Consider the following 23,221-nt stretch of genomic DNA (forward strand, 5'->3'; position numbering starts at 1 on the left):
CTTCTCTGGCCAGGCACTGAGATGTGTCAACTTTTACTGGGAGAGTCCGCATGTTTGAAGCAAGGGTTACTGTGTCTGTATCTGTCTTGGAAATGGGTGCCAGTACTGAAGGCTGGGCAACCAATGCTTAGAGTGCTGGGGTAGCAGCTTGCCTAAGGCTACTTGGAGTGGAGAATCTTCAAAGACTTCTTCACAGAACGGGGGGATTCTTGTGCCACGCAGAGCCTTAATCTTTGGAAAGTGATTTGCAGATGGGTTACAAGAGCCAATTGCCCAGCTATGTCAGTGTTTTCATGCCCAATGCTTTTGTTCCCCCACTGTGAACAGATGCAGTACGGCAAGCCACATATCCCTAGTACTGCAAGCCACACCCCCTAGTACTGCAAGCCACACCCCCTAGTACTGCAAGCCACACCCCTCTAGCACTACATGCTCAAAACAACTCTTCAGCAGTTATAGCCCCTTAGCTCATAAAGGAGAGGGAACCTGAATTTCAATTTTCTGTTACTGACCTCTCTTGCGAAAGGCGTCATATTATCTCCTTAAAGATAACTCAGCTACATTCTTTGAGTCACCTCTAGAGTCTAGTGACATTCCCTAAGATGGAGCAGGCCACTCTGCTGGCCCAAACTCAGGGGGCTCTGGTCTCAAGGAAAGAACCCTTTAAAAAAAAAAAAAGGAAGAAGCCTGCACCATAACAAGGGGTTAAAGCTTAGAGGTCCCACTCAGCCACTATAACAGTTATTTTTCTCATTGCCATGACCAACCACCAGTCAAGAACAACTTCGGGAACAAAAGGTGTGTTTTGGCACACAGTTCGAGGGTGTAGTCCATGAGGGCAGAGAAGACATGGCAGCAAGAACATGAAATGGCTGGTCACACGGCATCCATAGTCAGGAAATACTGAGAGGTGAATGCCACCTCTCAGCTCAGTTTCTCCTTTTTATTCAGTCTGGAACTCCAGCCCATGGTAGTACAGTGCTGTCCAAACTCAGGATGGGTCTTAATTAAACCTCCCTGGGAAACACTCACAGACGCCCCCAGGGCTGTGTCTCCTAGGTGACTCTAAATCCCATCAAATGTATCATCAAGATTAACCGTTATGTTCCTTCATGCTTCAGAACCCAGTGAGGAGCTGTAAGTTCCTCCGGGGAGTGGAACAAGTTAATGACAAAGCTTACTCTCCAGGCTCCTAACTCCAGCATGCTGTTTCCACAGTGCCATAATGAACCAATATTTCCTGTTAAAGAGCCAGGGAGAATGCCATACACTCCTGGCACTGCAACAACTTAAATCCACCATTACGGCACAAAGCTGACAACAGGCAATATGGAATTGAAGGCTGTGGCTCTGTTCCCAAAAGATGTCATTAGCCAGAACCCACATCAGCAGCCTTTGAGAACCCACTGTCATTTGTCCCGCCCCCTTGCGGTGGTGACAGTGGCAATGGCCGTGGCGGTGGTGGTAGCACTGGCAGTGGCAGAGGCAGTGATGGTAGCAATGGTGGTGGCAGTGACGGAGGCAGAAGCGGCAATGGCTGCAGCAGCAGCAGCAGCGGAGGCGGCAGTGGTGGAGGCAGTGGCAGCAGTGGTGGTAGCAGTGGTGGTGGTGATGGTAATTAAGACATTTAATCCAATTCACAATCCCCCTGTCTCTCTCCCTTAAGTTCTGGTACTATAGCTCTGTGCCGCCATGTCCAGCAAGAGAAATATTTTATTATTAATAATTTCCCAGTAATAACACGGAAGTACATAGTTTTATCACACTATAAAAAATTCTGATGATATAAAAGAGAGAAGAAAACTCACTCAGTGTAAGTCAGGGTCCACAAATCATCTCTGAACATTGTGTTCAACTCCTGATCTTCTCTCATGAAGTGTCACCCTTGGGCCAGAAGGACAATGCAGCCGACAGACTGTCACCCCCTGAAGAGAAGTTTTTCTCAAGGACTCTGAATGCCAGGGCCAGGCCCAGACTAGTGACCTTGGAAATATTGTGTCTTTGAAGATTATGCCCTTTCTTCCTCCAACCCCATACCAGGAGGACCCCAAATATCAAATATGACCAAGTTTCCATTACTTTACTATGGCCCTGCCTACGTTTTCTATAAACCAAGGTTATAGGCTCAAAGAAGCTTTGTTGTAAGGACAAGGTTCCTCTGAGAAGGCCAGGTGAGGAAGATGCCAGGAGGTCCTAGAGTTAGTAGGGCATCCATATTTCCCAAAACCCATGCCCACGGCTTCTTGACCCATCAGTAAGAGAAACAGGAGAGGCAGGATCGCAGTCATCTAGGAGTTACCTACCCAGACATGGAGGGCGCCAGTCACTGGTTTACAGTAGGAAGCACATTCCAGGCCCTGGTCTGTAGGGCTCGGTTTTGGGTTTTTTTGTTTTGTTTTGTTTTAACTTTAATAGGCATCTGGGTGGTCAGACAAGTCTTGGCGAGTTGCACTGACACGGGTGTGAAGACGCAGGCCTGGTTGCAATTGACAATATACACTGGGGGAGAGGAGCCCAAAGAAGTCCCCGCCCCTAAAGAGCCTGGGACTCACAGCCTACTGAGGACTCCTATGCCAATTGCCCTTGCTCAGTTCTCAGCCACAGCCTAAGAGGTGTTCTCCTCCCAAGGCAAGTGTGCAAAGATCTGAAGGGGCAGTCTCTAGTTTTTGCTTTGTTTTCTTCTTCTTTTAAGGAAACTGTACTCCCAGGGAAATTTCAGCATCTTGGAGAAGCTACCACCATTCTTAGGGAACCAAAGGACAACAAAGGGGAAATATTTATTACCCTGAAATAATAATAAGCCTCGGATGCTCGGAGAGATTATAAAGGGCTTAGAGACATGTTGGGCTTGGCCTAGCATCCTTTGGCTTCCATTCTGTCCTGCCGGCTGCATGTCTGTGAACATATCTTTCCTTCCCTCTGGGTCATAGACTACTCGTCTATGAGATGGGAGAGACTGGGCCCAGTGGTCTGTCTGGAAGGCTCCTTCTGGTCTGGCAGTCTAGGGCAGCTCAGAGCAAAAGCTCTGTCTGTGATTGTGAGAACATCCGCCTTCTGCACTGTACTGGTCTTCTGCACTTGGGGAAAGGTACGCGCTACTGTGTGTGGGCTACTGCAAAAAAGGGGCTGATTTCTGCCTCCCCCCTCATTTATTTAATTTTAATTAGTTAAAAAAATTAGATAAGCATGTATGACCAGGAAATTGGACAGAACAGATCAGGATTATAGAACCAAAGCTTTGGTACGTTCTATACAAGTGTCTCAGGGCAAACATGGTGTAAGAAAGTTTTACAGAGAAGATCCCTGGTTTGTGTACAGTTATGAAGAAATCCAACCCAGCAGATGCCCCTCTCCCTCAGCATTGCAGCGCACAGAAACTTTATCCACTTACCAGCCAGCACCCACAGCTAGCCCGAGAGTGTATTTGTGTCTCTGCTGTCAGGCTAATGGCCTTGTCTGCCAGGCAGGCATGCAGGATCACGTTTGGAGATCCCCCGCAGGGCCTCTATGGGAGCCAGGCCACGTTTCATGACTTCTTGGCAAGGCCAGAGAACAGATACTTAATAAAAAAAAAACCTCACTCGGCTCATTAAGGAAGACTTGTTTGTTCTGAGAATGAGATCTCGGCGCTGTCTTCCTTTACCTGCATAGCCAGTTCATTGCCAAATCAGACCCTCATGGAGTCAGTCTTTCACACTGAGCCTTGTTATTTTTTTCCGCAAGGTTGAATTGACTGCCTTACTGAAGACCCTGTCCATTCCTCCATGGACAATTGGTTTATGGCCCCACCTCTGAGCCATTTTGCCTATGCTTTTGGGGGAAATGCTCTACAATACCTCTCTGGTCGTGTCATCCTTTGGCTCAAGTCCTGCAGCAGGCTTCCCACTGTCTTTGGGAGAGAATGTAGGTTCTCTATGGACACCTAACACACACACACACACACACACACACACACACACACACACACACACACACACTCTAATGTCTTCCTCCCTTTGAGCTATTTCTACTGACTGCTCACCCAGGAGCCTAACGCTTCATCTATCAAGGTTCCCAAATGTGGCACTGCCTCTCTGAAGACCCCACACTCACATCTATGTTCTGTAGATCCTGTTCGATATCCCCAGCCCATGTCAAAAATCATCAGCTACAAGACAGGTACCTCTTGGTACCCGCAACCGACTTCCTCCTTACCTTTGCCAGTGTTTATTCTTTCTGGGTGGGAATTCGCACGGTACTTAAAACAATGATGACATACAGCTAGTCTTGGGTTCAAAACTTTTTCCTTGTGTGTGATCCTAGGCAATAGAGCTACTCCTTCTCTGTGCTCTGATTTCCGGTGTCCAAAATGAACACAGGTATCAGTACCTTATGAGGTTGTCATGGGAACTGCATGTATCATTTTCATAAGATGCTTAGCAAATCAGAACAGATGACTGCAGAGTAAGTGTTCCATAAGAAGTCGCACCGGGCCTGGTGATGCAGGTGCAGGCCTGTAACCTCAGCTACTCAGGAGACTGAAGCAGGAGGATGGCAAGTTCAAGGCCAGTCTGAGCCATTTAGTGAGACTTTGCTAACAGTTTTCTTTTTCTTTTTCTTTTTTTTTTTTTTTTTTTGTTTTGTTTTGTTTTGTTTTTGTTTTAAGAGTGCTGGTGATGCAGATAGCTCAGCAATGGAGCACTTGCCTACGGTGCATGAGACCTTACATGCAATTGCCAGTAGAGCCAGAAAGGAAGAGGTAGCAATCACCGCTGCTGCTGCTACTGTGATTGCTTGGTCCTTGCTGGAGGGGCGGAGCCTCACATGCTCTGATCTTAGCTCCCCCTCTAATTATAAGCCTCTAGATGCTAAGGAGCACTTGCATTTTTTTTTTTTTCCTGGCGTCCTCCACACCCAACTGTAGTTTGCGGACACTGAAGACTCTGAATGTGAACTAATTAAGTATCTCTTAGCGTAAACCATGTGACTTGGGGCCAATCTTTTAATCCCTCTGGCCCTTGGTTTCCTCATTAAAAAGTGGAAGAAATAATGGCACCTTGTTTATAGATTTTCCTTTTTTTGAAAGATTAGGTGAGGCGAAACTAGCAGTGTCTGGAGACCGTCGTTTGGTTTAGCCGGCCTCTTATGCAGACCCTGTTTCATATATGATCACATCGCACCAGCCAGATAGGACAAGGCAGCCCATTTATTGGGGGTATTATTCTCAGTTGCAGTTGTTTGACCTTGGCCTCTGTCATGGCCATCTACTCCTCTTTTCTCTTTCTTTTACTACTTGACTCTGGGGTGACTTCCTAGTTTAAACAGATTTATGACATGCAAGTCTTTTTTTTTTTTTTTTTTTTTTTTTTTTAGTAAATATCCCTTGATTCTGCTGAAATAAGAAGGACCATAAGAGAGCAAGAGAGACGGCTCAGTGTTTAATTAGGGACACTTCCTGCTCTTCCAGGAGGACCTGAGTTGGGTTTCCAGCACCTACATGGTAGCTCATAACCATCTGTAACTCTAGCTCTATGAGGGAATCCAGCACCCTCTTCTGGCCTCTGCAGGCACCAAGCATGCATGTGGTACACACGCACAGGAAGCAGGCAAAACGCTCAAATGCATAAAATAAAAATCACCTGCTAGTTTAAAAGTAAGAGGCATAAGAATACAAAATATGGACACTTTCTTCTAGAACCCAAATGAATAGAGTCGGCTTGTGAGTACACCACCATGAGAGACAGAGAAATACAAGTTTACAGTGCCAGTGAGCTGATTTTTATTTGCAGTTTAACTGTGCACGCTGAGAAAGCATACAACCAGAGACATCACCGAAGAGAGCCTTCTGCCCATGGAAATAGAGGAGACAGCTTTGAAGCAATGGAGCATCAGAACATGTTGCTAGTGTCCACTTCCTGGTTCTGTTCGGGTCCACCTAAACTGGCCCCACTCTTTTCATGGTCTTCAGAGTTGCGGTCAGGCTTGGTGTGAAGAGGCACCAGGCCACAGAACTCGGGTTCCTCCCGGATCCACACACGGAGCGATGCTCAGAGGCTTCAATAGCGGGTCTGAAGGCAGGGAGAGCAAGGCACACAAACAGTGCGGGGCACACAGACAGAGCGGGGTACCCCAGAGGAGGGTGCACAAGGCTGGCAGGAGGGAGTGGAGCAAGGGTTACAGGGTAGCCTGGAATTTAAAAAAAAAAAAGTCACGGTGGGCAAGAATTAGTGAAAGATCCCAACTTTCTACCCTCAGGCACCTCTCTAATGGCTCCACTGTACAGCTCCCCGTGGCTTTCCTTATTTCAATCTCCCTTGTTTTTGCCTGTCCTACCTGCATGGCCCCCCAACCGATCCCTACCCACAACCCCACTATTGCATCTCTTTCTAACCCCCACCCCCCAGAAGACTGATGGCCAGAGGGGTCTCCAGTAGACAGCAGCCTAGTTGTGTCCCTCCCCTACCTAAGACTTTCAGTGGCTCTCACCTATGCTTGAGGCAAGCATCAGCCTCTTTAAGAGATATGCATGTCCTACTCTCACCTTCCCTCACAGCTCTAATGTTGTCTGAGCTCCAGTCTTCCGCCAGTTCTTCACGAGCTAGCCATATCAGGCCTTGGGATACATGGCTTCTCTTTCTTTCTTTTTTTTAATTTTATTTTATTGAATTATTCATATTATATCTCAATGGTTATCCCATCCCTTGTGGATGGGGAGACCTGGTGGCACTCAGAGGAAGGATAGCAGGCTACCAAGAAGAGACTTGATACCCTTTGAGCATATACAGGGGGAGGAGGTCCCCCTTAGTCACAGTCATAAGGGAGGGGAGTAAGGGGAAAATGGGAGTGAGGGAGGAATGGGAGGATACAAGGGATGGCTTCTCTTTCTAGAATTCTCTTCCATAACCACTCTCTTAATCAACTCCTTCTCTTTAAAAGTTCAACTCAATTGCCACATCACTCCTGACCTTTCCCATATCTCAGCGTTAAATATTTCAGTCACACCACATAGCTTCTCCCATAGTGATAGCTAACTACTCCACTAGGGTCTGTCTGCCCTAGCAGAGCAGCAAGGTCCAGAGTTATCCATGTGTGCCCTCTGTATACCTGGCAGAAAGCGGATACTTCATAAATGCATTGAATAAGAAGAAATAATAAACGGATGTGGAATGAATACATGGAAAAAGGAAATGGTATGATCTCAGACACTGACAAGCTGGGGCACAAAACCAAAAACAACACACCGGACACTGGACAGCAACCAAAGAGCTCAGAAGCCCAATGTGTAGCCTGAGGGGCCACATTCAGTTTTAAATTATTTAATGTGGCTGGAGCCCCCTTTTTTTTTCTTTCAGTGACTTAAATATATTTCAAAATTGGAAATGTTTAAAGCTTGGAAAAATACAAATTCCAGCTTTCTTTGAGCAGCTGGAAGGCCAGCAGAACACGGACTCTGCATCCTATGTGGTGGAGCTGGTCATAAGAGGAATATATATATTTGCTACAAGGGCTGGGAAGATGTCTTGAGTTAGTAGAGGGTTTCTCACACCGTGTGAAGACCTGAGATGGATCCCTAGAATCTATGTGAGACCAGACACAGCACATGTCTCTAGTCCTGGTATTCATACGGTGAGAGGGTAGGCAGATGCAAGACCATCCCCAGAAGCTAGTGGCACAGCTAGACTTGTGTACGCCATGGTGTACAGGAGGCCTTGCCTTAAACAAACTGGAAACCTGAGGTTGTCCTCTGCCCTTCTCACCTGTATGGTGCACACATACACTGTTAACACTTAAACCTCTGCATTCATAAATACAGACATTTGTACATGCACACATTCATGTATGATTTAAAAAAGAGAGAACGTGAGGGAGAAGGAAGGAGGGAGGATGGAAAGGAGAGAGAGAGAATTGCTCCAACTGCTATTACCACATCCAATACCCACAACACTCTACACCTGGAAGACAGACACCAGATCCTGCTGATGGATCCTGCTTGCATAACAGTGGGGGCAGATAATTCCAGTGATCCCCCATTGCTCCTGAGTACTATCCCTGCCTGGTTCCCCTCCCACTCGCCCCTTCTTGCATCTCTCAGGATAATCTTCCTAAACAGCAGCTTGACTTTTCTTTAGCTCAGACAAGAAACATTTATCTAGCATCTGTCACGTACCGAGTCCAGGAAAGCAAATGTATCCTATTGTCTTTGTGCTCCAGATATTTACCAGCCAGCAGGGAGATGAGCAAATACTCAGTCCAACATGCCAGATGTCCTCTGTACTTGTCCATGAATGAGCTCTACCCTACCATTCCTGCCCCGCTGCCCACCAGAAGTCAATCACAGTAAGCTACTTCCTGTCTACCCAACAGCCCCAAAACTCCTCCCTTAAGAATGACCTCGAGGGTTCTGTCTGCCTATTCATTTATCTCAGTATCCTCCATAATGCCTGTTGAAAGAAGTTTGTCAGCTTGAAGAAGAGCTGACTCCTCTGGACCAGGTTTGGGATGGTAGCCTAAACATCATCACCTGGATTCCTTTAGAGCATGCCAGCTTTCTAGTGTCTCCTTAATCTTGACAGACTCTAAGCCCATGATGTCCCTTGAACACAGATAGACTTGGTTCCTAGGCCCCACCCAACACTGTTGGACACCCTACAGAGCCTCTCCGCAGCCACTCACTTGCTGTCCTCACTCTCCAGCAGGCCCCTGTATGTGTCAATCTCACACTCCAGCCGGGCCTTGACATCCAGCAACACTTTGTACTCTTGGTTCTGTCTCTCCAGGTCACAGCGGATGTCGGCCAGCTGCGACTCCACGCTGGTGATCATGCACTGCATCTGGGCCAGCTGAGAGGTGTATCGGGCCTCCGTCTCCCCCAGGGTGTTTTCCAGAGAGTCTTTCTAAGGTAAAGGAAGGACATAATGGTGAAGAGACAGCTGTTTTCTGTGGCCTGGTTCTGAAAGACATGAGAAGAGGCAAGTCTTTGGTTTTATGGACAGCTCCTCTGTACTAAGCCACTGTAGAAACAGACATCCAGAAACAGAACAAGTCATCGGTTCCAGGTTAATCATCTGGTAGAACCAGAGTTTGAACCCAAGTCCTGAATCTGCTCCTATAAAGTTTGGAGTTGAAGTTCACCAAGTGTTCTAAATGGTATCATATCTTCCTGAGGGCTTTCACATAGGTGGCCTTGAAAAAATTATCCAGGCCCAAGCCAAGGCTCCAGAAACTCCAGTCCCATTGGTCTAGAGAAAATCATAAGTGTCAGGATTATTTATCTCTATAGGTGGCATCGAGAAGGGCTTGGAAGGACAATCTAAGTAGATAACAGACCTGCTTGGGGGGGGGGGTCATGTTTGACATCCAATACAGACCATATCCCTTTATCTCTGAGCTGGTTCCTGAGAGAACCCTCCTTCCAAGAAAGTCAGCTGGGGTATGAATCTGGTGGCTGAATCCGGTTGTCTTCCTGTCCTCCAGACTTGTCTGCGACCTGTGCCCAGATCCAGAGCTAAGAGGTACCTGCCAGCAGCACTCACCAGGCTGTGCTGAGCTTGCAGTTCAATCTCCAGTGTGTTGACTGTGCGTCTCAGATCAATGATGTCTGACTGATAGCCTTGAAGCTGCTCAGAGCTTGTGGCCACCTGCTTATTAAGCTCCTCCATCTGCAGAGAAGACCAGGAGAAGGCTGGAAGTCCCTTCCTTGGGACACTGAAGAGCTTAACCCTCTGGGAGAGAAGCGCCCACCTGCATATTGAACCATTCCTCCACATCCCTGCGGTTGGTTTCCACCATGGTCTCATACTGACATCTCATCTCCTCCAACATCCTGGTCAGGTCCACGGGGGGTGCAGCATCTACCTCAATGTTAAGGCGGTCCCCAAGCTGTTGTCGGAGGACGCCAACTTCCTGAAAAGACACAGACCCCAGGCAAGTGTGGAAAATACATAACACGTTACAAGAGACATGGAAGAGCTTTGCATTGGGGACGTAGGGGTTCAAGGACCTAAGCCCACCCTGTGGAGCCTCAGTGGCCTTGTAGCTCCAGTTGAACACCCCTGGTGACACTTCCTGTCACTTGGGCAGAAGCCAAGGTCATTTTTTTTTAACCATATGGACTAAGATGGGAAACCTATAGACGTCCTCCCACTTTGCCATCATGCTACCAGCCGTATTCATCGAGGAAGGAGGGCCACAGAGCCTGACTTTACTTGACTCAAGGTCCAGATGAAAACGGGCCCCTCCCCTGGCTTGTCTGTCAGTGAGAGAAAGTTGTCACTGTGGCAACCCGAGTAAGTGATAATGCCTCATTAGCGGCTTCTTGGTGCTGTTCCCAACTCTCTGGTTTTAGTGGAATGAGTCAGGTACCCCAGGGCATTCAGTGAGTGCATGGTGACTGATTGTTGTTTTACATTTAAGCCTAAGGAAGCCCAACCAGAATCCAGAGACACTTGTTCATTCAAATCCCAAGTGGAGAGTGTGAGAGTCAACCCAGAGAAGGCCGACCAAAGCACCATAGAGCAAATGGTCCTTGTAGCACATGGGGCCCTGTGAGAAAAGGGGAAAGAAATAGGGTCTATGACCTAAGCTTATAAATCACACACACACAGACAGAAGAAACAAGAAGTGGACAACATGGGGAGAGAACGGAGATGGAAAATGCCAAAGCCTAACCCTTGGAAGAGGACGGTCTCACCCAGTAGGCAGCCTGACAGAGATGGACATTCTAGGCCCCACGAGAATGAGGCCCTTTCCAGAAAGGCAAATGCAGTCTCTGCTAAAGAAACGTGCCAGTCATCAGGAAGTACAGAAGAAAGAGATGCATTTTGGAGCACCTACCAAGAGGTAGGTGTTTCAATGCCCAGGGTCTGGGTCATACCCGTGATCCATGTAGTATCATTAAATCCTCCCGATAACCCTGCATGGTAGTTAGCTCTATTTCATGAGTGAGTGATGGGACACAGAAAGATACAAGAATCACAGAAAGTCACAGAAATAATGTGTGGTCCACATGGCCAGTCCAACTCAGGCCTATCCAACACCAAATCCTATGTTGTTCCTGCTCTGCATCCCACACCCACCTGTGCTTTAGTTTTCATCTCACCTCCTCATGGTTCCTCTTGAGACACAGCAGCTCCTCCTTCAGGGACTCTACTTGAGCCTCCAGGTCAGCCTTATTCAGAGTCAGCTCATCCAGGATCCTGCGCAGGCCATTGGTGTCTGCTTCTACCAGCTGCCTCATAGACAGCTCTGTCTCATACCTACAAAGAAGAGTCGGGGTCGGCAACGAAAGGGTAGGACTGTAGACAGAACCCAAGGAAGGCTTTGAAATGCTGGCAGTGTCCGATCCTGAATGGAACCAATAGAGAGCTAACCCAAGCATGTATGAGGGAGAAACGCCCTCCCTCCAAGTACCCTGCCAAACTCACTTGGTCCTGAAGTCATCTGCGGCCAGCTTAGCATTGTCTATGTGCACGATCATCCTAGCATTCTCTGCCTTGGTGCACAGAACCTGCCAACCAAGTTACACAGAGTAGGTGAATGCAGAAGGAAAAGAAGACAGTGAAGGCATCCTAGCTGCATTTCTGTTGCTTTGATAAAAAAAAAAAAAAAAAAAAAAAAAACTGACCAAAAAAAAAGCAACATAAAAGAAGGATTTATTTGGCTTACAATTCCAGTTAAAGGTCATCATTGTAGAGAAGTCAAAAAACTAGTCACATAATGTCCACAGTCCAGAGCAGAAAGAAAGAAATACATGGGTGCATGCTCTCTCGCTCACTCACACTGTCTCTGGCTCGCTTTCTTGCTTGCTCTCAGCTTCGTCACTCCACTCTTTAACAGTTCAATACCCTGTGTCTAGGGAATGGCACCACCCATATTGGCCTGCACCTTCCCACATCTATTAACACAACTTAGAATCACCTGAGAAGAGAGCTTCAATGGGGGTATTGTCTACACTGGGTTGGCCTATGGGCCTGTCTGTGGCGGATTATCTTAAGCTAATTGAGATCTTCCAAATGTCCCATTGTGGGTGCCATGAGAATCCTATTCTGTCTGACAGGCAAGTCCTTGACATCAACTGAAAAGAGGCTGTGCCAAACACTTGACCTATGTTGTCTACTGAATTCTCTTAAGCACCTCTTTAAATATGGGCCAGTAGTCTTCCCGTTCTACAGATGAAGAAACTGATGTCTGGGAAAGGAAAAAGGGGGCCTCCAAAGCTATTTAATATTCCCATGACAGATCTGATGGCAAGGGCCCTTTCCTGCATTAACGTCTCTGGATGAAATGTTCAAACTGAGAGATAATCCTATGCCCTGGGGAGGTCTCTTTTCCCTGAGCATAGCTGAAAACCTTAATGAGATTCCTATCTAGAGTACTGGCTTTTCTGGATGCCTCTCCCAGATAGTCTGTTCACAACTTGCCGCCATCTCACCTTCTGCTGGAGCTCTTCAATGGTCTGAAAGTAGGACTGGTAGTCAGGGCACATGGTCAGCACTTGCGCCTGGTAGACATCTTGGATCTTGCCCTCCAGCTCTGCATTTTCTTGCTCCAGCTGCCTCACCTTCTCCAGGTAGTTGGCCAGGCGGTCATTCAGGACCTGCATGGTCTCCTTCTCGTTGCCATTGAAGGCACCCTCGCAGAACAGGCCGTAGGTACCCATGGAGCCAGAGATGCAACTAGTCGGCCAGCGGTTGCTGGGTTGGCAGGAGCTGGGCAGGTAGGTCTTGGAGAGGCAACTAGCTGCTGGCCGGTAGGTGGTAGGCATGCAGAAGGAGGGCATGCCCTGCAGGGGCTGGCAGACATATCCCAAGCATAGCTCGGGCCTGCTGCCCATGTTACCGGAACAGACAGAGGAAGGCCGTGAAGAGCTCTTGACAGAGGCTGGCAAGGTGTTGGTGACACAGCAGCTGGATGTCATGCTAGGAAGGTCCTTTATGTCCCAGCAGCTCCCTGGATATCTACAGACTTCATCCTTCCCAAGCCTTTTTATACTCTTGGAGTGGAGGGGCTCGCACTAAAAAGTCATCAGGGGGAGTGGGAGTGTTGATGTTTACACTCAGCCCCGGAGGAAGCTGATAATTAATTTGTAATTTGGTTTCCAATAAGGAGTTCCTTTCCTCATAAAAAAAGAAACCAAACTTGTCATTTGGCTAAAGCAGGACTCTGGGTTCTTGTCATTGGTCACCCAACGGAGAGCATCAAGACACATCTTCAAAGGACCAGCCCTATACCTGGACCCTCATTACCAGGGTGTGGCAGCAGTTACTGTCTGTCACAGCCTCTCCTGTGTTGCCATGGACTTCTCCCGCTGCGCCCCCGCCTGCACCTGCCCTAGGGAAGGCTGTAAGCCTGCAGGAAGGTAGATGCCCTTTAATGAAAGCATTTCATGTGGGCAGATGCCTGGCCCCTTCACAAGGAAATGTGTGGGTGACAGAAGCTGCCTCGATACCGGGGTAAATCTGGAGACATAGAAAAGAGACCAGAGGCTTCAGAATATCTCACATCCTCCCACCAATGGAAAGGACACATCATGAAGGAGAGAGAAGGAACTGAAGATGCAAACACCCAAGCAGCTAAGACTTCTTTTCAGTCGGATGCAAATGAGAAAGAGAGAGAGGCGAGGCCTTTCTCCTTGGAAAAGCAATGCTTCCAGGAGGCAGAGCTTCTGTCTTGATTCCCTCTGGGTTCTCCACTTAAAGATTACTGCCACCGTGGAAGGTTCGACTATGGTCTTTGAAGAGTGAGGTTGAACAAGTTAGGATTGGTTCTCCTTCTACTTTCTGCAGGGGAGCACGGGCCGGGAGTGGGGGGCTCAGTTTGAGACCCCAGCAAGTGGAAATCCTGAAGAACAGGTCTTTGAAAGGGGATGCTCTATGCTAAGGCAGAAAACAGGGAGCAGGTGTACTTAGTTACAAAGCCTTGGGCATCTCCTTAAAGCAACAGACTAAACGAATGCTTTTCAGTTCCAGCTGTGAAAGCTGTGTCCTCACAGGCGCATGTTCTATTACCACTTTTGTATTCGCTCCTGCATTAGTTACTTTTCTTGTTGCTGTAAGAAAATACCTGGAAACACACACAACTCAAGGAAGAAAGGCTTGCAGTCGAAGGGAACACAGTTCATGGCATGGAAGCAGGAGCTTGATTGCTTGGTTGGTTGCCCTGATTGGTTGGCCACCCTAAATCCAGTCTAAAGCAGAGAAATGAATGCTGACCCTCTTCTGGCTTTCTTTTTTATTCCTCTCAGAACCCTAGATCATGGAATAGCGCTGCGCTATGTCCAAGGTGGGTCTTTTCACCACACTCAAAACTCTCTAGAAACACTCTTGTTGACACACACAGAGGTGTGTCTTCTAGGTGAGTCCAAACCCCATCAAGTCACTCCAGACTGACCACCACACTCCCTTCTCAATACAATGTCGGGATATAAGCACTTGCCCTACCTTTTCCAATTACTTCCTTCAGAAGCACTGGCAAGAGGACAGGAAATGGAAACTACCACCCGGCCCTCTCACTGTTTAAGAGCCTTCTAATGTGTGCTGTAACTTTTAAAGGTCACTTCCTCTCCCCACATTCTCAGCATCTTCATGAAAACTGACTTTGATTAAATGATCTCTCAAGAGATGAGGGGTGTGTGTGTGTGTGTGCGTGTGCGTGTGTGTGTATATGTGTGTGTGTGCGTGCATAACAGTGAGTGAGGGCATGGATTCCACCCCGCCACTCTCATGACCCTGCCATCCCCCACCCCAAATAAAAGATCTTCCAGTTTGACCCTCTGGAACAACCATAGTTCCAGTAGCTTTATCTCAATTGACAGTTTGGAGAAGCTGGTGACATCAGATGGAAGGAGGCATGCGAGCAATGCCTGCTACCTAAGATAAGACACCTCAGCTGCCCTTCCACGTCATAACCAGCACTTACTGGAAATGACGTAAATGGAAGCCAGGCACAGCACGGGGTGCTTGACATTGCTTTACTTACTTCATCCCTGTATTCTTTGCTTTTTTTTCCCACCCCCACCCCCCCCCCGAGCTATGATGAAATACCTAGACAAAAGCAACTTAGAGAAGAGCTGATTTTAGCTCACGGAATGAGGGATAGCCCATCATGGCAGGGAAATCACGGCAGTCGGAACTAGTAACACTGTACCTGAAGTTAAGAAGTAGATAAATCTGCCCTGAGCTCCCTAGTTAAAGTTATCAGAAAGCCCTCCAACTAACGCACAGGCTCCCAGCTCTGACTCTACACCAGCGTCACCCACAGCTGTCAGACACTCCGGTACTAGGCAACTCTCAGGCCAACTGAATCAGGATAGCTGAAGATCAAAACAGGCAACGAGTTGTTTTCTGCTTTTGATTTTGTTGTGTTGTGGTTTCGGTTTGTTTGGGTTTTATTTCTAAGCTCTGTGGGTCATCCCGGGGTGTAGACAAAGGTGAAAACATCTGGCTGAATGGGGACAGGATTGTAACTGAAAAGCAGAGACAAATGAGTTAAGTGAAGGTGGGGTCGCACGTGAGCTGGTGAGCCCCAGCTGGGAGGGAGTTGGAGCTTGGAAGTGGCTTTTGATGTTGAGGATGCCAGGGAGAAGAGTGTGGCTTATACAAAACAGACCCCACTAGAGCCTGAGCTCAAGAGAGCAAATCTTACTGATGACCGTCACTGTCAGAGTTGAACCTGGTGCTAACACATGCAACTTCCTGGTTCGTTTGGTGGTGGTGATGATTGGTTGGGCATTTTTAAAGATATTTTTAATTATGTGTAATTGGAGGGTATGAATGTGAATGAGGTACCCATGTAGGCCAGAGGGCATTGGATGCCCTGGAACTGGAATTACAAGGTGAGCTGTCTGACATGGGTGCTGGAAACCAAAACCAAACTCCCGTCCTCTGCAAAAAAACAATAAACACTCTTCACCACTGAGCCATTCTCCAACCCCACAATTTTTTACATACTTTGGCTGGCCTGAGGTAACTGGGCACCACTGCCTGGAAAGGCTGCCTCAAAAATGAAATTCCAGCAGAGAAAAGTAGATGGGCACCCTCCAAGCATCCAGCTAGAAAGACGGGCCAGTTTCCAGATGCCAGCTGTTATGTTCAGTAAAGTGCTGGGGACATTACAGCATGGTAAGTAAATGCCACCTGCTCTGTTTTCCTCGGGAGAAAACTGACTCTCCCACAGTGGTGAGGCTTAGATTTGAACCCAGGTCCCTCTGACCCAGTTCTGTATTCCTTACAATAATGGCACAGCCTCCTCCCATCACTAAAGTAGAAAGATGATTGATGATACATAGATAGATAGATAGATAGATAGATAGATAGATAGATAGATAGATGTAGTAAGTAAGAGTGAATGTCCTCCCTGGGCTACACCAAGACCTCCCTCCCATGTAGATTAATGCCTGCCCGTGGTACCTAGCATCCTGCCTAGCACATATTGATGCTCAGTAAGAATATGTGGAATAAAGTGAGTGAGGCAGCAAATGCCTGAGCCTCAGCAAATTCGCTCATTGTGTTCCAAGAAGGCATTGGTACAGGCTACCGAGAGCCAGGTTCTGGCAGATATCAAAGGCCCGGTCCCCCTTTCAGGGAGCTGAAGGGACAGGGGTGAGGGAGGCGAGTCTGTAGCAGAATCAGAGTCAACTGTTCTGACGCCCTAAAGGGGCAGATCTGGCCCAAATCAGTGCAGCCTCTTTCTCCACTCTGCTCTTCAGCTTGGAACCATGATCGCCCTCTCAGCATCACGTGGGTCCCATAGCAGGTACCTTTGTCATCTTTGATGAGCATGTGTCCCTCTGGAGACCACCTGCCTTCTTGTCTAGCTTAGAAAGTATGCTGTCACCCATGTCCCTTTCCCATTGGGATTGGGAGAACTTAGTGCTTTGCTTGAAGTTTTGAGAGAAGACGTTCTGAACACAAACAACAGGCGCCTGGAGCTGAGCCTCAACAGCTCATGAGGCATCAAGAGCACACAGGCGCCTCCTAGGTCACGAGCATCTGAGTTACAAGTGGAAATCCTGATTCAGCACCAGTCACTCATGCCTGTGTGTAGCACAATTGTGGACTATTGCCAAGATCTCCTGAACTGAAAGGGTTTCATGAAAGGGCCGCAGGGGAGTGGGAGAATCGATATGAATGAACCCTAAAACTACCCTGAGTGTGGGGCACACATCAGTGCCCTGCGAGGAGCGTACACAGACTGATAAAGGGACTCTTACACTTATTTCAGCATTATCAAGTATATGCTGGGAGCCCCACCCCCAAGATTGCTCTGTATACCAAGAAGTTAAGCGGGTAACAACTGTCACCACACTGGAACCTTGCAGAAAGGTTGTCATCAGGGGAGCCAAGCAAAAACCCTCACAGCGAGGCCTTCAGCTGGTAAGGTGCCTGCCTTGCAACAATCTGAGTTCAATCCCCAGCATCTATTATTTTTAAAGGCCAGGCATGGTGGCACATGCTTGCAATGTCTGCACTTGGGAGGCGGGTAAGGGTAGTGTATGAAACCTAAACAATGCCCAAGTCTGTCCCAAACAGGCAAAAATAAAAATAAAAAAGCTCCATTGCGGTCTTCTAACCACCCCCAATGAGGAGCATAATGACCCTGTTGTTCCCAGGGTCACCCTTGGTCAAACATCCCCCATGTGTCTGCCCAGCAGTCAATCTAAACCCAACATGGACACAAACCAACACAGAAATGATGGGAGCCAGCGGAGCCAGAGCAAATGGCTTTATTGTCCCACCCCCAGATACACTATATTGAATTTCAGAACCTACAAAAACACACTTGGAAAGAAAGGGGCCAGGCCAGAACAGAGACCCTGGAGCCCATTGAAATGAATGATGATGAGAAGTCAAGGCCTTGAAGGGCAACCAGCCTTAGGTGACAGTGTCAAAGAAACTGTAAGGCATTTATTTTGCAGAAAGCCCCTCTCTCATAGGCCCAGCATGAACAGAGAGAGTTGGGCTGTGAGAGCTGAGTTGACTGGAAGCCATGTTAGAACCCTGGAGGCCATGGCCTTGACCCTCTAGGTCTGCCATTCGGTCAGAACCTTCCCCCGGGGCAGGGCACACAGACAGGCCGGGGGCTGCAGGTTGTGTGAGCAGCACCAGTGCTGCAGGAGAGCGCAGGAAGGCAGGGGAGGCATGACTTGGAGGGTGAGTAGTCAGGGGCACACGGGTTGCCAGGAAGCCTGGGGGACAGAGAGAGTCATGTTATTAACATACTCCAGGTGCTGGTTTTGAGACCACTGAACAGATCTTAGAATCTATAAACATGAAGGCGCCTTTTACCCAAGGGGAAACAGGTACCCAGAGAGAAAACAGAACCATCCAGAACAACAGAATGAGTTTGTCGCAAGACCAGAGAGCTAAAGCCCCAACGTTGCTGAATCAGGAGCTCATGCTCTTTTGGGCACCATGTAGTCTCCCAAGAACTTTGGAGAGGTGAGAACCCGCAGCCCCTACTCACTTGCTGTCCTCGCTCTCCAGCAGACCCCGGTACGTGTAGATCTCGCACTCCAGTCGAGCCCGGACGTCCAGCAGCACCTGGTACTCCTGGTTCTGCCGCTCCAGGTCAGCCCGGATCTCACCGAGCTGGGACTCCACACTGCCGATCATGCACTGCATCTGGGCCAGCTGGGAGCTGTAGCGGGCTTCCGTCTCTGCCAGGGTGGAGTCCAAAGCATCTCTCTGGTAAGGCAAAGGTTGTGGGAAGAGGTTAGAGATGTTAGCGGCGAGAGAACTAGCGAGGAAGATCTAACTGGGTCTCAATGGGACTTCAGAACACAAGAATGGAAACTCCGAGAGCCATGAAACTAGGAGAAAGCATGCTCAGATACCACTAAAGATGAGCCAGCCCAGCACCTGTGAGCCCCTTGACCCAGACAGCAGGTTCTTCCTAGAGTGATAATTACACAGAAGGCAGATCTTATGCAAACAGATGAGTGGCTACCGGACATATCAAGTACTACATACCCTCACCACAAGGACAGTTGTGATGTGTCCCTGGCCCTCATACATTCTTCTTTGCACGGAGAAGTCCTGAGCTAAGAATTTGAACTCTTGGAGTCTGTTGGCTAAAGGATGGAACCTAGGGGTTGTGTGCCTCCAAGCTTGCGACAGCAGCTGTTCCACCCCATCCCGATGCTCACCATGCTCTGCTGGGCCTGCAACTCAATCTCCAGGGAGTTGACGGTGCGTCTCAACTCAATGATGTCCGCCTGGCAGGACTGCAACTGCTCGGAGCTGGACACCACCTGCTGGTTCAGTTCCTCAGTCTGAAACATAGACACCCAGGATCTGATCTGGCCCCCTGAGGTCTCAGGGATCACTTGGAGTCAGTGAGTATGGGTGAAGAAAAAGGCCTTCCGCGTGACCCGCTCCATCCCGTTTCTGTCACGACTTGGCCTCGGCTGCACTGACCTGGGTGTCATACCAGTCTTCCGCATCCTTCCGGTTATTCTCCACCAAGGTCTCATACTGGCACCTCATCTCATCCAGAACGCGGTTCAGATCGACAGGGGGAGCGGCGTCCACCTCAACATTGAGCCGATCGCCAAGCTGGCAGCGCAGCGAGTCCACTTCCTGTGGTGCAGATGAGGGTCTGTTTCTAGGTGGCTGCCTCGCGCGCACTCACCTCTCTCCCCCCTGTGCTCACCTGTTCTCCTTACATTCACCTCCCCCACTTTTCTCATCTCTCCCATGCTCCTGTTCCCCCGTGTTCATGTATCGTACTTACCTCACCCGCTTCCTTTCCATTCTCACCCACTCCCCTGCTCATTTGATCCTCCATGCTCACTTCTTCCCCATCTTTACCTGGTCCTCCCAGGATACCTCCTTCCCCGTTCTCAGCTACTTCTCATGCTCACCCTCTCCCTGGCCTCACTTGGTTCCCATGCTTACTGCTTCCTCCGTGCTTACAGCCTCCCCCATGCTTAGAACCTCCCCCGTGCTTACTGCCTCCCCCCCCCCCCGTGCTTACTGCCTTCCCCGTGCTTACAGCCTCCCCCGTGCTTACAGCCTCCCCCGTGCTTACAGCCTCCCCCGTGCTTACTGCCTCCCCCGTGCTTACAGCCTCCCCCAAGCTTAGAACCTCCCCCATGCTTACTGCCTCTCCCATGCTTACCGCCTCCCCCATGTTTACAGCCTCCCCATGCTTATAACCTCCCCCATGCTTAGAACCTCCCCCATGCTTAGAACCTCCCCCATGCTTACTGCCTCCCCCATGCTTACTGCCTCCCCCATGCTTACTGCCTCCCCCATGCTCACCTCCTCATGGTTCTTCTTGAGGCAGAGCAATTCTTCCTTCAGAGACTCCACCTGTGCCTCCAGATCTGCCTTGCACAGGGTCAGATCATCCAGGATCCTGCGCAGGCCATTGATGTCAGCCTCCACCAGCTGCCGCAGGGCCACCTCTGTCTCATACCTGCACACACACAGAGATAGGCACCCAAACCTGTGATTCCGTTCGTCAAGCCCCACCTCCAGAATGGCCTGGTGCTATAAGCCTTGCCCTCATGCCTCGGTGACTGGGTGCAGCCGAAACCCCGAGCTCAACCATCACCGGCATCCAGCTACACCAGCCCCAGCCCAGGCACAAGTGGGACCACTCACTTGGTCCTGAAGTCATCAGCAGCCAGCTTGGCATTGTCGATCTGCACCACCAGCCTGGCATTCTCTGCCTTGCTGCAAAGGGTCTGTGGACATAAAGAAGTGATTTCGCGTAAGAAAGGGCATTCTGCTGGTAGGAGCTCCCACACACACTCACTTCCGGTCTGGCAAGAGCTGCCCATGAAAGGAGGTTAGATTCCTATTCTGGAATCTTAACAGTTTGGGGCTCCATGAGAGACGAGAGCCGGTATCAGACAATGGAACCTCAAGAGCCCTTTGCAGTGTGGTGTGCCTACGCTGTGTATGTAGTCAAGGGCTAGGGAGAAATCAAGGACATGCTACAGGAAATACTGAAGCGGGAGGGAGGGAGGGAGGGAGGTTTTCTCCTGCCTTCCTGTCCCCCATGCCTGCCGTGGGCCCAGGGCAGGCCCCTGCCAACAGCTGCCCTCTGGTCCAAAATGCTCTCCCTTGGGATCCAGCTGAGCCTTTCAGGAATGAGGGTTTAAAAGGGTGTCCTCTCTGCCTTGCAGATGGGGACACCACGCTTCACTGAATACACCAAATACCCAACTTGCCTTTGTAGAAACGAGGGCATTAAAATTCAGAGAGACGGACAGTGGTATCAGTGGTCACACCCAGTTAGTTAACGCAGCCCACAGTCAAGTTCCGAGTCATCTAATTGAACCAAGGTCACTTAACCAAGCTGGCTTTGAGCGTCCTTTATCTGATAGATTGGGCTAAGGTTATTGGGAAGACTAAAAGAGGCCCAGATATGAATAAGTTGTGTTCCCTCCAAAAGCTCCCCCTAGGAGCCAGGCTACTATCACACGTGTTCCACCTTCTAGACCTGAAGCCACTTAGGAACCACTCACCTTCTTCTGGAGCTCCTCCATGGTTCGGAAATAAGACTGGTAATCGGGGCACATATAGGGCACCTGCTGCTCACACCACTCGCGAATGCGACTCTCCAGGCTGGCATTCTCCTGCTCCAGCTGGCGCACCTTGTCCAGATAGCTAGCCAGGCGCTCGTTCAGGGACCGCATGGTCTCCTTCTCATTGCCAGTGAGGGTGCCCTCCCCAAACCAACCTCCACCCATGCTGTAGCCGGTGGCAAAGCCACCTGTGGGGAGGCAGAGCATAGGGAGGCAGCTGGAAACCCTGTAGTTGCTCCTACCCGGGCTGGCAGAACACGCAGAGAAACTCCGGGCTCCCCGGGAAAGACTGGGCAGCTTGCACGAGCTGCTGGAGTACATGGCTGACATGCGAGGGGAGCCCCCTCCGGCTTTCCCCGGGCTCTTGAGGGATCCCGAGGAGAAGCTGGCCTTGAGGCACTTGGAAGCCATGGCCACAGCAGCCCTGATGTAAGCGGGAGATCTGTGAGAGTAGACACCCCAACACAGAGAGGCAGCTCTCTAGCCTGACTTTATACTTCTGACCCAGTGGGCGTTGGTTGGCCCTTACAAAGTGTTTTCTCCTCATTAAAGTTAATTCCACTTTCTATCAAAACCTCTCATTAGCCTGTTATTTAGCTTCCCGTGAACATATCCTGGCCTCGTAAAATAGGAGCCCCGTTGGACGGCTGGCTATGTGGAGACTCACACCCCCCCACACACACACACACAGCACTACACCCTGGGAAGGCCCAGTGTGCATCAGCTCTTCAAAGGGACCTGTCATCAGAACCCAGACCTCAGCATCCTTGTTAAGCAAGCGTGGGAGTCCCATCATCATCTCACCTTCTCCGACTTCGTCTCCAGTGAAGGACAGTCTGGAAGGAGGTGGGAGGCAAGCCTAAAAGAGGCTAGAAGGCAACGGTCTTGTAGCTTGGGAAAATATAAAAGGCACTTGAATAGGCCCAGAAGATATGGCCATGCTGAAAAAGTGTCCCAGGTTCCTCTGGACTGCTGTAGTTTTAATGTGATAAGAGGAACCTTTCGTCCTGGATAATAAGATGGGACATTAGTAGCCCTCAACCCAACAAAGCCTTGATGGAAATGCCCCTACGTCCTTGCCAGGAGCTTTGTTCTTGTTACATAGCTTCAGCTCTAGCCAAAATAACTCAAAGTCAGTTCCTGGTGGCAGCCAGAGCCATGCTTAGGACGACATGTCTTTTCCAGCCCAGGGAGAAATGGAGAAGGCTTTGCTCCTAATTGCCTGAATTGGCAGAGGGGAAGGGAAGCGTTTGATTCACATCTCCTCAGCAGGTACAGGGAACCTGAGCCTCACAGGCTCTTCTCTGCCCCCGGAAAGCTGGCTAATGCAATGCCTAGAAAGCATGATGGGACATCTGGCCAGCCCAGTGTGTGAACTAGCGAGACCTGGAACCAGGGCTGAGGTGTGGAGGTGGCGATGGGAATGGGTCAGGTGGGAGCCTCCAGGACCTGTCTTCTGAGCTGTCCTGCAATTTGGGGTCCTGTAGTTCTTCTTAAGAACACCTGCTATCTTCCTGTTAGGAAGCAACCGTGGGCTGAGACCAGCAGTCAGCCTGGCACAAGTGCTGAAAACCTTCCCACACGTGCTCTCTACAGACCTGAGCTCGTGGTCCCCATTCCGTCCGTGAAGCCATCAAAGCTCCAATACAATAAGAACTCACTTAGCACCTCCAGCCTGTGGCTAGCAAAACCTGGAATTCTGTCCCA

At 49.4% G+C, this 23,221-nt stretch overlaps 2 protein-coding genes across 2 annotated transcripts; both read right to left on the reverse strand.

Moving 5' to 3' along the window:
• Window positions 1-5,788: 5,788 nt before the first annotated feature.
• Window positions 5,789-12,943, reverse strand: Krt32 (keratin 32). The gene is made up of 7 exons (XM_051158578.1): window positions 12,410-12,943; window positions 11,403-11,485; window positions 11,078-11,234; window positions 9,721-9,882; window positions 9,513-9,638; window positions 8,653-8,873; window positions 5,789-6,165 (listed from the first exon to the last, which is right to left on the reverse strand). Exons 1-7 carry the CDS (start codon window positions 12,893-12,895, stop codon window positions 6,036-6,038), a joined length of 1,365 nt encoding a protein of 454 aa, XP_051014535.1. The 5' UTR covers window positions 12,896-12,943; the 3' UTR covers window positions 5,789-6,035.
• A 4,872-nt stretch (window positions 12,944-17,815) lies between these two features.
• Krt35 (keratin 35) lies at window positions 17,816-21,993 on the reverse strand. Its single transcript, XM_051158583.1, has 7 exons — window positions 21,455-21,993; window positions 20,586-20,668; window positions 20,241-20,397; window positions 19,395-19,556; window positions 19,124-19,249; window positions 18,442-18,662; window positions 17,816-18,163 (listed from the first exon to the last, which is right to left on the reverse strand). Exons 1-7 carry the CDS (start codon window positions 21,923-21,925, stop codon window positions 18,016-18,018), a joined length of 1,368 nt encoding a protein of 455 aa, XP_051014540.1. The 5' UTR covers window positions 21,926-21,993; the 3' UTR covers window positions 17,816-18,015.
• Between the last annotated feature and the right edge of the window lie 1,228 nt (window positions 21,994-23,221).

Source organism: Acomys russatus, chromosome 16 (genome assembly GCF_903995435.1).
Source record: "Acomys russatus chromosome 16, mAcoRus1.1, whole genome shotgun sequence".
NCBI classification, from domain to species: domain Eukaryota; kingdom Metazoa; phylum Chordata; class Mammalia; order Rodentia; family Muridae; genus Acomys; species Acomys russatus.